The sequence below is a fragment of the Chrysochloris asiatica genome, unplaced genomic scaffold (genome assembly GCF_000296735.1).
Source record: "Chrysochloris asiatica unplaced genomic scaffold, ChrAsi1.0 scaffold00047, whole genome shotgun sequence".
NCBI lineage: Eukaryota > Metazoa > Chordata > Mammalia > Afrosoricida > Chrysochloridae > Chrysochloris > Chrysochloris asiatica.
In genome coordinates, this window is record NW_006408565.1 from 20,125,355 (window position 1) to 20,139,647 (window position 14,293).

Here is a 14,293-nt window from a genome sequence, read left to right on the forward strand (position 1 = left end):
CCTTCTTGAAAGTTTCCGAGTCAGTGTGCCAACTGCTTCTTTGGAGTTCTTCTCAGTTTTCTGAAACACAAAACATCGAAATAACCCCCTCAGTCTCTCTAAAACCTAGGTATGCTGCTGGTTTCTGTCATCTTCAGAAAACACTCAGTGGTTGTTTTTTTCACAGGGAGCATAAAAAGCAAGTCTCTAAAATATTTCTTTCTGAGGCAGGTTACAAACATCACTAATGCTGTTGTTCCCTGCAGTTAACTCTATTTATTAAACATGGGGAAATTGTGTAAAAACAGGAGTCAGCAAACATTTTCTGTAAAGAGCCACCAGTAAATATTCTAGGCTTGAGGGCCACACAGTCTCTGTCTCAATACTCAATCTGCTACTGTCGCCTGCAAGCAGCCTTGTTGTTGTTAAGTGCCTCGGAGTCAATTCCAATTCACAACGACCCTAAATAGGATTTCCGAAGTGTTAAATCTCTACAGGAGCAGAAAGTCTCATCTTCCTCCTGTGGAGCAGCTGGTAGATTCAAACGGTTGACCTTTTGATTAGCAACCCAGCGTGTAACCAGGGCTCCCTTACATGATATGTAAATGAATAGGCATGGCTGTGTTCCAGGAAATCTTCATTTACAAAAGCAGGTTGTGGCCCGGATTTGGCCCCCAAGCTGACTGGGAGTCAGGAACTCTAGAGTCTCAGTTCGGCTTTGGCCCTTCCCTGCTGCGAGGCCCTTCCTGAACCATTTCCCACTGTGTGTAGCCCAGTGCTGTCTCCGTCAGTGGGGTAATGGTCCACTGCATGGTAACGGAACAGGATGAAAGGACATGCCTGATGCCTGAGCTTAGCCAATGCCTGGCACGTGGACTTGTCATCATGTGACCTCGAGCTGATTTTCAATGCATAGCAACCCTATGTGACAGAGTAGAACTGCCCCACAGTGTTTCCTAGGTTGTAATCTTTACGCGTAGTGGTTATGAATCGGGCTGCGAACTGCAAGGTCAGTAGTTCAAAACTACCATCTGCTCTGCGGGAGAAAGATGAGGCCTTCTGCTCCCGTAAAGATTTACAGCCTTGGAAACCCTGTACAGGGTTACTATGAGTCGGAACCGACTCCACGGCACATCACAACAACAATCTTTATGGAAGCAGACCACCGAGACTTTCTCCTGTGGAGCTGCTAGGTGAGTTCGACCTGCCAACCGTGGTCTTTACCGCTTATGCCGACAGGGCTCCCTGTCAGGTGAGGCGGGCAGGGGAAGGGTGGCTGCAGGTCTGAGAGCTGTCACTCACCCGCTCTGGATTTGGGTCTTCTTAGCTCTAAGGTAGCATTGAAATCAGGCTGCAAACCTCAAGGTCAGCAGTTCGAAACTCCCAGCTGTTCCACAGGAGAAAGAGGAGGCTTTCTGCTCCCATAAAGATTTACAGCCTCGGAAACCCTGTACAGGGTCGCTATGAGTTGGAACTGACTCCACGGCGCATAACCACCACCACCATCTCTAGAAGAAGGTGAAAACTGCCTCTCCTGACCTTAGGGGGTTGTGGCCAGGGTGACAGGGTGTTAAAACACTGAGCACAGGAACCAGTGTGGGCTTGCTCAGTAATGGTTATTTGTGGTCATCAGTGTTGTTGATTTTCATGTATTTCTACGAGACAGCCAACCAAACTGAAGCCACTTAACAACAACAACCCACCTCATTAGAAGCATTTACCAAGGCTCTGTCAGTGTGAATGCTGCTCATCATTTGACAAATGGCCCCTATGCTTATGTATTCATTGTTGTTGTTGTTATGTGCCGTGGAGTCAGCCCTGACTCACAGTGACCCTGCACAGGGTTTCCGAGGCTGTAAATCTTTACAGGAGCAGATGCCTCATCTTTCTCCCGCGGAACAGCTGGTAGTTTCAAACTGCTGACCTTGAGGTTGGCAGCCTGATTTGTAACCACTACGCTACCAGAGCTCCTTTAGCACTGCCATTATAGAGCACTTTAAAGGAGTCCTGGTGGTACTGTGGGGTAAACACAGGACAGCTAACCACAAGGTCAGCAGTTCAAACCCTCCTACTGCTCCACAGGAGAAAGGTGAGACTTTCTGCTGTTAAAAAGATTTGTTACTGTTGTTAGGTGCCAGCGAGTCGGTACCGACTCATGGCGACCTTATGCACAACAGAATGAAACACTGCCTGGTTCTGGGCCAACCTCATAATTGTTGCCACACTTGAGCCCATTGATGTTGCCACTTTGCCAATCCATCTTGCTGGGGGTCTTCCTCTTTCTCTCTGACCCTCCACCTTACCAAACATGATATCCTTCTCCACTGACTGGTCCCTCCTGACAGTATGTCTGAAGTATGAGAGATGAAATCTGGCCATCCTGGCCTCCAAGGAGCACCCTGGCTGCACATCTTCCAACACAGATCTGTTGGTTGTTTTGGTAGCCCATGGCACTTTCACTATTCTCCTCCAACACCATAGCTCAACAGCCTCAGAAATCCTACACAGGATCTCTAGGAGTCAGAAACAGCTGGACAGCAGTGAGATTGATTTTTGTTTTCTTGGTGTTGTTATAAAGCACATGACAAAAGTTAGCACAGTTAATCCTGAGAACAATCTTACGAAATAGGTTATTATCATCCTCATCACTGTTTTATTTAAAAAAAAAAAAACTGAGGTACAGAGAGGTTAAGTAACATGTCAAAGATCACACAGCTGGTGGCAAAGCTGGAATATTAACTCTAGTTAACACTCATTGAAGCAACAATCAAGAAATCTAATGCTGTAATGCACAGACAAGTCTGTGTAAAAGAACAAAGGAACGAAGATGGCGGAATGAGGCGCGTGTCTTGGAGAGCTGGCCTTGAGGCCGGTAACAGCCGGCTTAGACAGTCGAGTGCATCTGATGGACTATGGGGCTTCTTTATCATAAGAACATTTTCCTTGACCTTTAGGTGCTTTCATATTTTCTTCATCTCAAAGGAAACAAATTCTGAGCTCAGGACTTGGCAAGCATTTTTCTGTTGTCTCCTGAAGCAGGTAGCCCTGCTTCTTGAATCCAGCCACTTTACCAGCTCTTCAGATGTGGATCTCTCTTCTCTACAGCTTATTTCCAGGATTTGGAATGGAAAAGGACACTTTTCTTTTTTTTTCCACCTCTCAAATTCAACACAGAGAAGCCTCCTAGGAAGAAGTCTTCATGTGACTTCTCTGGAGTCAACTGACATATGTCTTCTGCTGCTGTGTACTGAATTGTAAAGAAATTGTTTTGAAAACTGAAGTCTGATGTTAATTTGAAACACATACTTTGATGACGGTATTTGTGAATTCTCTACCTTTTGTTCCATATAAGAGGACTAAATAAACAGTAAACATGGATGAAAAAAAAAGTGTAAAAGAGCAAAGATGTCACTTTGAGGACTAAGGTGCCCCTGACCCAAGCCATGGTATATTTAAGAGGCATGTGGAAGTTGGGAAATGAATCAGGAAGACTGTAGAAGAATTGATGCATTTGAATTACCGTGTTGGAGAAGAATATTGACAGTACCATGGACTGCCTGAAGAACAAAGAAATCTGTCATGGAAGAAGAACATCCTTCGAAGCCAGGATGGTGAAGCCAGGATGGTGAGACTTAGTCTCTCATACTTGAGACATGTTCTCAGGAGGGGCCAGTACCTGGAGAAGGACATCATACTTGGTAAAGTGGAGAGTCAGTGAAAAAGAGGAAGACTTCCAATGTTCTAATGAAGTGAACTGAGGTAGCAGCAGCAGCAATGGGCTCAAAATGTAACCATAATCTTGAAGATGGTACGAGAGCAGGCAATGTTTCGTTTTTTTGTGCTTTGGATGGCGACGAGTCAGAGGCAACTGGACGGCACCGACCAACAACTGTGCTCTTTGCCCGTCTACTCCTGTTAGGAAATTCCCTCTCTACAGCCAAGACTTTCCTCACGGACATAGGAGCAGTCCCTGCCGTTTTGCTCAGCCTTGAGTCCTTTCTGCGTATAAATGCAGGGTACATGTATCCATTCATACATTTATATGGCTTCAGATCAGCAGTTCAAAACTACCAGCTGTTCCTCGGGAGAAAGAGGAGGTTTTCTGCTCCCGTAAAGATTTACAGCCTCGGAAACCCTGTACAGCATCGCTATGAGTCAGAACTGAGTCCACGACACAAAACAAAAAACCATAAGGTCAGCATTTCAAGTCCACCCAGCGCTCCACAGGAGAAAGATGAGACTTTCTGCTCCTGTAAAGATTTACAGCCTCGGAAACACTATACAGTCTTTATGAGTTGGAACCGACTCAATGGTGCACCATCAGTTAGCCAAGTAAAGTTCAGTGAGCTCTGGTGGTTAAAGTACTCAGTTGCTAACTCACAGATAAGCAGTTTAAACCCAGCTGCAGCTCAGTGGGAGAAAGACGTGGCAGTCTGCTTCCCTAAGGATTTTCAGCCTTGGAATTTCTATGAGGCAGTTCTATTCTGTCTTCCAACATCACTATGAATCCAGGTCGACTCAGTAGCACTGGATTTGGTTGTTCATTAGTGTTCAACTCCCTTTCCCCCATATACATCCACACCCCCATACCATCCCAGGGTAATCCCATAAGTTTCAATGGGGTAAATTATAATCATTGTAAGAGCAGTAGTTCATATTTATTGAGGGTTTGCCAAGACCCAGGCGCTGTTGCCCCATCATTTAATCTCAGTGAACCTGTGAGGCAGATCCTGTTGTTATCTACATTTTACAACAGAGGGAAGTGAAGCTAAGACAGGTGCATTGAAGGCACAAAGCCTGTCACCAAGGGAATTGGGACTCTCCCCAGGTGGTCTGACTTCAGAGCCTGACTTACCCGCTCTTCCCCCCGCCTCCCTTTGACTCCTGGTAAATCAAAACAGTGATTCTTGCAATTACCAAGTCCCTGTCTGAGTGCTGCATTTGGCTCATCTTTCATCTTCAAACAATCTGGTCTCTTAAACCCATTTTGCAGATAAGGCAACTACTCTAGTTCTCCGGTACTGTTGTAACAGAAATACCACAGGTGATGGCTTCAGCAAACAGAGACTGATTCTCTCAGTTTAGAGATTAGAAGTTCAGAGTCAGGGTGTTGGCTGTAGGTTAAAGCTCTCTTCCCGTGTCAGCTCTAGAGGAAGGTCCTTGTCTCATGTCAGCTTGTTTCCTGGGTCCTTGGAGCTCTCACATGGCGTGGCATCTGTCTTAGCCCACCTCTGCATGCTTGTTTGGTAGCTTGCTCAATCTGCTCTTGTCTTTCTCAGAAGATATTGGCAAATCTTACAGGAATACTGGAAGCCTGGTGTGGTGCTGTGGGTTCATGCGCTGGACTGCAAAGTCAGTTTGAACCGCAAGGTTGGCAGTTCAAGCTCACCAGCTGCTCCTCGGAAACCTTAAGCAGGGCTGTTGTGGGTCAGAACTGACTTGACGGCACATCACCACCACCACCAGCACCACAGGAATACTGCCTCATGAACAAAGAGATCCCATTCCCACGTGAGATTATAAGCACAGATACACGGTTAGGATTTACAATCTGTATTTGGGGGAGGGGGGACAATCTAGAGGTCAAGTCACTTCTGCAAGGATTGGTATCTCTCATACCCTGCCTTCAAGAATGAAGGAGGGTAAAAATGGGAATGCTGCCCACCCTACCTCAGCTGGAGAGAGCCACCTGGCCAGTGGTCTGTGGCTGGTTAGCTGGGGGTCTATAAAGGTCTGGTCCTCCAGCTCCACTTCTGCTGAGAATTTGCATTTCCACCCCAGATAGACTGAATCAGGATGTACATTAGGACTTAACAACCACCTTAAGATCTAGATGAATCACATGGGCATCTTGTTAAAATGTAGATTCAGTCAAACATCCAGTTCAGATTCTCAGCAGGAAGTTGAACCCCAATGAACCCGTTCTAAGCCCTGCTGCTCCCTCTACCTCTTCCCTCCCTTTCCTCCCATGGGTGCTGACCCCAAGGGCCCTCCTGCCTGTCTATGCCCACTCCTCACTTACAGACCAGGCCATTATGGGACAAACAGTATTATGCAAAAATGGAGGATTGTACATAACTGCTGCATTACATCATTAAGTAACTGCTGAGTTACATCATTCCATAGCTGCCAAATCTCGTCATTCTTTAACTGAGAATCGTGGCCCAGCCAAGTTGACACTTCACCTTAGCTATCACAGACTCTGGCCTTGCTTGGCATTCATTACTACCAGCCTTATGTCATTAATGCATAAAACAGTAAGGTAATACATTTTTACTATTGTCAATGCAAAAGGTCAACTGAAAAGATAGTTGATAAGTGAGGAGTAAATATGTATATATGTGCATTTTTAAAGTTATCAAGTTAATGTAAGTATGAATACTTGATCATATAAGTGTCAAGTTAATATAAGTATTGATAAGTATTGGGGCCTATGTATTTTTACAACAATTTTAAAAAATTAAAAAAATAAAAACTGCCCTGCTTTGTAGGCCCCATCTTAGAGCTGCTTCCCAGGACACCTGGATTTGAACCTGAACTCTTCACCACTCCCATCACGGCCCTGCCTGCAGAGAGAGGGCTTTCCTTTCTAGCTTCAGCAGCAGCAGCTCCAAGAAATGACCTATTGGGCTGACTGAGGTGGGGCAAGAGCCTGAGATTGCCCCCACTGCCGGAGAGTTCTGCCAGTTTCCACCCTGAGCTGGTCAGGGTCCTGAAAAGATGCAAACCTGGTGCCCAGAATCTCTGCACAGTACAGTCTAAGGCACATGTCATGTGCTCGCCTGCTCATGGCCTTCATTTTGTGGACCCTGGCTTGGCCCCATCTGTCGTCCACCCAGGGACTCTAGCCTTCAGGACTCAACTCAGATATCTGCTGTGGGCAGAGACCCCTTGGTGTTTGTGGGGAGTGGGTGTGGTCGGGAGAGTGGACTTGTCCTCTTTACCTACTTCTGCAGTGGCTGGGATTTTTCTAGCAAGCATGTGCTTGGTGAATTACAAGGCAGCATGTCACCATCTCTGGGAAGCCTTTTCTAGTTGTGTCCCCCTATCCTTGTAGGTGGATTTGGGAACTCCCTTTTTCGGCTCTTTAAGACTTAATTCTTGCCTCTGCCCTTCCCTATCATAAGTCACATGTTGCCTGCATCTGGGACAGGCCCAGGCTAAAGCTGGGGCAAATGTTGGTGGTTATGTGCCGTGGAATCAGTTCCGACTCATAGCGACCCTATACAGGGTTTCTGAGGCTGTAAATCTTTACGGGAGCAGAAAGCCTCATCTTTCTCCTATGGAACAACTGGTAGTTTTGAACTGCTGACCCTCAGGTTAGTGCCCAATACTTAACCACTACACTACCAGAGCTCCTTGGGGCAAATGTTAGTAACTACTTATTTCCTCAGTCTTGGGGTTTATCAACCTTTTTGATAAAAGTTTTTGAAACTATATTCCCTAAAATTCGGCTTTTTGTTATCTCTGCATCATGGAGCATGCTCACCAAGTTTCCAGCTTCCATGTATTGATGGCCTGCTGCCGCTCCTCAGAAACCCTATACAGGGTCACTGTGACTCAGAGCTGACTTGACAGCATTTAACAACAACAACTGTGCACAAGCTGTTCATATGCATGTTGTTGTTGTTGGCCGCTGAAGAGTAGTTCCCCCCACACACACTCATGGCGACCCTATACACAGTAGAACAAAACATTGCCCCATCCTGCACCTTCCCCATGATTGGTTGCCGGTTGGGTCATTGTGATCCACGGGGTTTCTGTTGGTGGATTTTCAGAAGATCATTAGGCTGTTCATTATAGTCTGCCTTAGTCTGGAAGCTTCACAGAAACCTTGATACTATGTTCAGCATCAGCATCTCATAGCAACATGTCCACTGACAGACGAGTGGTGGTCACGCTTTGCGGTGCACTGACCAGGAATCCACCCGAGTCTCCTGTGTGGAAAGCAAGAATTCCACCACTGAACCACATATGTGAGCATGTCTGATCTAAACTTCCCATAGCCGTGTGAGGAGGGCATCCCAGGAAGCCTTGGGATCTGAACTGTGGTTGTCTTGCAGCTGCTTCTGCACAGAGTTTATCGTGGGCCTGGTAAAGTGGCTGGAGTTGTCCGAAGCTGTCTTGTCCACAATGAATGCTTTCACCAGTGGCCTGGGCGGTGAAGGAACAGACATGTTTGTTCAGATTCTGTTGAAAGACCCCATCTTGAAAAACGACCCATTGGTGATCACCCAGGTCTGTACCATACCTGGTTGGGTGCATCTATGGGATGTGGGGTGAGGTGGGGTGGGGGAGGTAGGGAATTGAGGATCGGGGTGGAGTGAGTAGATTTCCTTTCAAAAGTCAGTCTGAAAATTGCTTCTAGTGGGGTGGTGTGACCTGAAAGATAATGTTTCTTCATAATGTAGTTTATGATGATGATATTGTTATTGATTGGTATTGGACAGTACTAGTTTAATATTTACATAGTACTTATTATGCATTAGTGTCTTTCCAAAAATGAACTCTTTTAATTCTCAGATCAACTTTATGAGGTAGGCAATATCACCCCATTTTACAGATGGGAAAACAGAGAAACAGAGAGGTTAAGTAATTTGCCCAAAGTCACGCAGCTGATAAATGGCTCAGCCAGGTTTTGAAAGCGCTATCGAGTCAGTTCTGACTCACAGCCACCCTCTATAAGGTTTCCAAGGAGCAGCTGGTGGGTTTGAACGTCAGACCTTATTGTCAGTAGTCCAGTACTTATCCTATAGCACCACACCAGGGCTACTCCCAATAATCAGACTCCAGAGAATATGCTTCTAACTACTCATCTGTGGTGCCTTTTTCAAAAGCAGCAGCTTTACTGTGTGCCCCTGGGTAAGTGACTTACCTGCCCTGTGTGTAGGTAAAGCTGGTAGAAACTTGTGGCTGTTGGTTACTGTAGGGAAGAGGTGGGATGTATAGATTTTAAACAGCCCCTTCCATTTCTGTCCCCTTCCCCACCTTTTCTTCACAACCTGAAACCCTCACAGTTTTGTTTCTTTGTCCACTTGCTTGGTATCTATCTCACCGCTTGAATACAGACCAGGGGGGGTTATCTGTCTGCTTCTCCCGCCAAGTAGGAGTCAATTTCTCCCGCCAAGTAGGTGTTGAGTGAGCAGGCTGGTAGCACACCAAGTCATTACTGATTCATGTTTCCTTTCCCCCCAGGACCTGCTGAGCTTCTCAATCAAGGATGGTAAGTGGATTTTCTAAGCACTGTAAATTGCGAGCACCCACCTTCAGCCGCAGGCAGTGAAGCAGGGGTAGGTGCCCTCACCCATGGTGCTGTTCTCCATGGTCTCTGTGATGTAAGGAAGGAAAGGGAGCCCAATAGAGTTGGTGAGCTGGTGAGCTGGTGAGCACTTCATTCCCGCCAGGCACTGTGTGGTGCTCTTAGTGCTTGCTTCACTGACCCCTCACATAGCCCTGTGGTTTCACTTCCTAAGCAGGACCCCCCATCTCCACTCATCACCCTGGTCCAGCCACCCTCATCCCTCCGCTGGACAGTAGACAGCAGTGTTCTTTACCCCACAGCTCCAGCTGATCTCTCTGCTCAGTGTCCACCAGTGGCCCCTGCTACGGTGGAGAGAAAGACCAGGACCTTGAGCAGGGCTCACAAGGCCCTGTGGGCACTGCCTCTGCCCTCTCTCCTCACACTGTGGCTGTACCCACTGTGGCCACACTCTGGCATGCACACTTTCTCACCTTAGCATCTTTGCACATACCCTTCTCTGTGGCTGGAAAACTCACCTCACTTCTCTTTGCCCACTCCTTTCTACTTGTCCTTTCTTGCTCTGCTCATCATCACATCCCTGGGCAAGCCCTCCTAACCTCCTCCTGGCAGCATGTCACCACCATCACCGCCTCACCTCTTGTCATGTGATTCTTTAAGGAGGCCTAATGGCCTGCTAGTTAAGTACTCAGCTGCTAACTGAAAGCTTAGTGGTTTGAACTCACCAGTTATTCTTGGGGAAGAAATGTGTGGGAGCTGACTTAGGTAAAAACTACAGCCTTGGGAACCCACTGGAGCAGTTCTACTCTGTCCTACACTGTGAGTCTGAATCAACTTGATGGCAAGGAGGTTTGGTTTTGTGTGATTCTCTGTCTTTTGCCTTCCCTACCTGACTGTCAGCTCCATGCAGGTAGGGTCCATGCCTGGTTTTCTTCACCACCTGTTCTGTTGCTGAACACAGCACCTGATGCATAGTACACACTCAGTAAATTTTGTTGAAGGAGATAGATTTGTTGTACACTATTTCATGGGTGAGGAAATTGACTCAGAGAGGTTAAGCAAATTACACAAGGTTGCTCCATAATGGTAATGTGGAATTCCACCTATATTAGTTTCTTCAGCCTACCATAACAAATCTCCACACACTGGGGGGCATCAAGTGACAGCAGTTTATTCTGTCACAGTTCTAGAGGCCAGAAGTCCAAAGTCAAGGCTTTGGACAGTCAAGGCTTTGGACAAGAGTCATCTGTCATTGTCTCTTCCTAGCTCCTGGTGGCCCCAGGTGTTCCTTGGCTTATGGTTGTAAAACTTCGGTCTCTGCTTTTGGTCTGTGCTTTTGTCTTCGTTGGAACTCCTCTTTCTTCCTTGCCTTTCCTCTGTGTGTTTCTTACAAGGACTCTTGTCATTGGATTCAGGTCCACCCAGATGATCCAAAATGATCTCATCTCAAGATCTTTAACTGAATGGCATCTGCAAAGACCACCTTTCAAAAAAGGGTCACATCCATAAGTTCTAGGACATATCTTTTAGAGGCCACCACCCACAGCCTGCATCAATCACCCCAGGGGGGCTTCTGTCATCCACTACACAGTCTGCCCCAGAGGGCCTTCCACCACCTCGGACTGCCTGGACTCCCCTGCTGTTGTGCAAAGACTTCTTATTATCCCTAAACTGATGAAAGGTTTGGGCACATTGATGCTTATTCTGATGGGAAGCAGGAAGTGAGAACATAAAACTGAAAATGGAATCCCCCACAACTTCCAAACCATGTGATAGGAGAAATCTTACCCCTTCCCACCAGAATCCTGGCCATTGGTGTGGGGAGAGGAGGAGGAAGGAGAGAATTTAGGAGAGAAGGCAGCATGTGCAGAAGCTGGTGGGAAAGAGCACACCACAAAAGGAAGGTGGGGGGGTCTTAGGGCTAGTGAGGTGGCGGCCATCAGCTGAGCTGGGGAGGTGAGCAGACGTCACCATCAGCTTATTGTTGTTAGGTGTTGTTCAGTTGAGTTTTGACTCATAGCAACCCCATGTGACAGCGTAAAACTGCGCTGTGGGTTTTCTAGGTGGACCACTGGTACTTTCTCCCTAAAGAGTCGATGGTTGGGTTCAAACTGTCAACCTTCTAGTTCCAGGGTTCTATAGGGCAGCCCTCAGTACACAGAATTGAATATTCAGTACATAGAATTGAATATTATGAAACATTATCATAATGATAAAGCCACCCTTTGTTGAGCACTTACTATGTAAGGCATGGTATTGAGGACTTGGATAGGCCCTCTCAGCCCCCTAGGAGGCAGTGTGGAGGTGGTTCCCATTTTGCAGACCTGGGACTTTCACAGGCAAGGATCATCTTGGACGATCCTCTCACTTTGACAGGTGGAATGATTGAAGTTCAGAAGACAAGTCCGGGCTTGCCCCGGGACACACAAGTGGCAGAAGTAGAACCCAGGTCTCCAGCCTCCCAGTCAGTACTTGCCATTGCCTCTTCACCGGGCAGAAAGAAACACTGCCCTGGGTTCCAGAGTCCACCTAACTACTCACCAGAGAATCATGGTGACATCCCACCTGACTTCCTGCCACCAACCCCCAAGCCTTCTGAGTACCCTTGGACACCTGGGATGCCTCACTGTGCCCCATCTGCCGTGGGTGACCTTGGGCCTGAATAATTAGAGTAGATTTTTAAATGACCTGTTTTATACCTCCATTCTCATGGGCACCATCTAAGCCAGCATTGCCTTTTACATTTTCATCGAAAATGAAAACACCCACCATCTGCCACCAAGCTGATTCCAACTCATAACCCTGTGTGTTTCAGAGTAGAACGGCACTCCATAGGGTTTCCAATGGCTGCAATCTTTTGGAAGAAGATAGCCAGACCTTTCTTCCGAGGTGCCTCTGAGTGACCTTTCAGTTACTAGCCAAGTACTTAACAATTTGTATAACTTAAGGACTCCTTCATTGAGAAGTGTTGTTGTTAAGTGCCATTGAGTCAGTTCTGACTCATAGCAGCCCTGTATAGGGTTTCCGAGGAGTGGCAGGTGGGTTTAAACCACTGACTTTGTGGTTAGCAGTCCAGTGCCACACCAGGACTTCTTATTAACACCTATTAAATTTTGGTCACGGTACCTAACCCTGGTCAAGTTTTGTTTCATTTCATCCTCACAGATATCCTTTAATGCAATTGCTCCCATTTTACAGATGAGCAAACTGAGGTTCAGAGAGGTGAAGTTACTTGCTTACGCTGTTAAGTAGCAGAGTTGGCTGTTCTAAAACAAGTGCTCTCAACCAGAACTTTAGCAGGTCTCATCCACAGGGTTGGGACTGTAGAGATGTCCTTGTGGAAATGTACTAATACCTCATCTTTAAAAAAGATCCCAATCTGGTGTTAATACCTGCCTTTGATTTCTTTATTCTCCTCACCCCCACCCCCAGTCTGGTGCAGCCACAGATGAGTACAGCAATGAAGAGTATGGCAGCTTCCTAACGCACCCAGGATTCCCATGGGAGCAAGTGTTAGGATTCCAAAGGACCCTGGAGTTGGGAGGGCACTCAAAGGCTACATAGACTGATGTCTCCTCATACAGATGGGAAAACTAAGGCCCAGAGAGAAGACTGGCTTGTTCCCGTCTAATTCCTTTATCCATGTTAAGAGGAAGCCAGGGATCAAGAATGAAAAGCAGTTGGGGTGGGGTGGGGCAGGGCAGCCTACCTGGATTTAAAATGCAGACTCTACCCTAGCAAGTTGCTGTACCTCAGCTGCCTCACACGGCAAATGAGACTAACAGTCGGCCTTACCTTACAGGGTACTGATAGGATTAAATGAGGTAATCCATGTACAGTACTCAGAACAGAGCAGGCATGGAAAAGGCCGTGAGTACCAGGGCAGTGAGTGGGGAAATGGGAAAACCCAGGAAAAGGGAAACTGTATTCTCTTGTTCCTGAGACTCACTTATCACGTAACCTTGATCAAGTCACTTACTTTCACTGAGCTGCAATGTCAAATCTGAATAAGAGGTAAGAGCCAAGTACCTTATGGGGAACGTGCCTTATTAGGAACGTGATCCAGCTCCTTTCCCACAAGCTTCATGAGGCAGGCCCCTTGTCTGACTTGTTCCCCTTGGTACCCTAGCATCTCCTACGTGGATTGCCATGTGGGAGACATTTAGTATTTGTTGGGTAGATGAGGGTTAGACGGATGGAGGAGGAAGTGGCCTTTCTTTAGAGAATGAACTTAGTCCCCAGCAGGGTGATTTTTCTACATTTGAGAGTTAAACCATTTTCCTCTTAAAGAGATTGATGGGTCAGGGGTGGGGTGGGACAGGACACACAGCAGAGGAGGAAGCTGGCTGTACTGCCACCTCCCAGATTGGAGACAGGTGATTAGTCATGGAATCAGCCCAGGAAACCAACATAGAAGGCTGCCTTTCCGGAAACTTCCTGTAAGGCTGACCTTTTACTGGCAGTTTTGGAGTTTTAGTCACAGAGCGATGCCACATGGCAGCTGGGTGGAATTCTTTTGTGCATTCCTCTTTGTCTTCTCATCCAGTAACAACCCCACACCACTGGAAAAAAATAATCTTCTGTGTTGAAGGTTAAACTGAATTTGAGCTGAGAACTCCAGACGCGTGTCTTTATCTTAGCACTATTGCTGTCTACGGCTGGATAATTCTCTGTGGTAGGGGTCACCCTGTGCACTATAGAACGTTTAGCAGCATCTCTGGCCTCTACCCATTCATTGCCAGTAGCACTCCCTGAATTGTGACAACCAAAAATGTCACCATGACATTGGACATTGTCCCCTGAGGGGAAAAATTACCTTTAGTTGAGAAGTTTGAGGTTCTGTGGACCCAAATTCATCCGTGTCAGGTGGGTCAATTTATTTGCAGCTGGTAAAAGGCTTTCAATTGTGTGGATCATGACAAACTATGGACAACATTGAGAAGTATGAGTATTCCAGAACACCTAATTGTACTTCAGAGAAATCTGTACCTAGACCAAGAAGCAGTTGTTCGAACAGAACCTGGGAACACTGAATGTTTTAAAATTGGGAAAGGT

The 14,293-nt window shown here is 46.7% G+C and overlaps 1 protein-coding gene across 1 annotated transcript in view; it reads left to right on the forward strand.

Moving 5' to 3' along the window:
- The window catches only part of TMCO4 (transmembrane and coiled-coil domains 4), a gene marked incomplete at its 3' end in the record, with an annotated part of 70,658 nt that overhangs the window by 16,939 nt on the left and 39,426 nt on the right, over positions 1–14,293 (forward strand). Inside the window, exons 3-4 of the mRNA XM_006862411.1 lie at positions 8,043–8,217; positions 9,175–9,202. Of these exons, the coding sequence (XP_006862473.1) occupies positions 8,043–8,217; positions 9,175–9,202 (203 nt within the window). The remainder of the gene's footprint in view (positions 1–8,042; positions 8,218–9,174; positions 9,203–14,293) is intronic.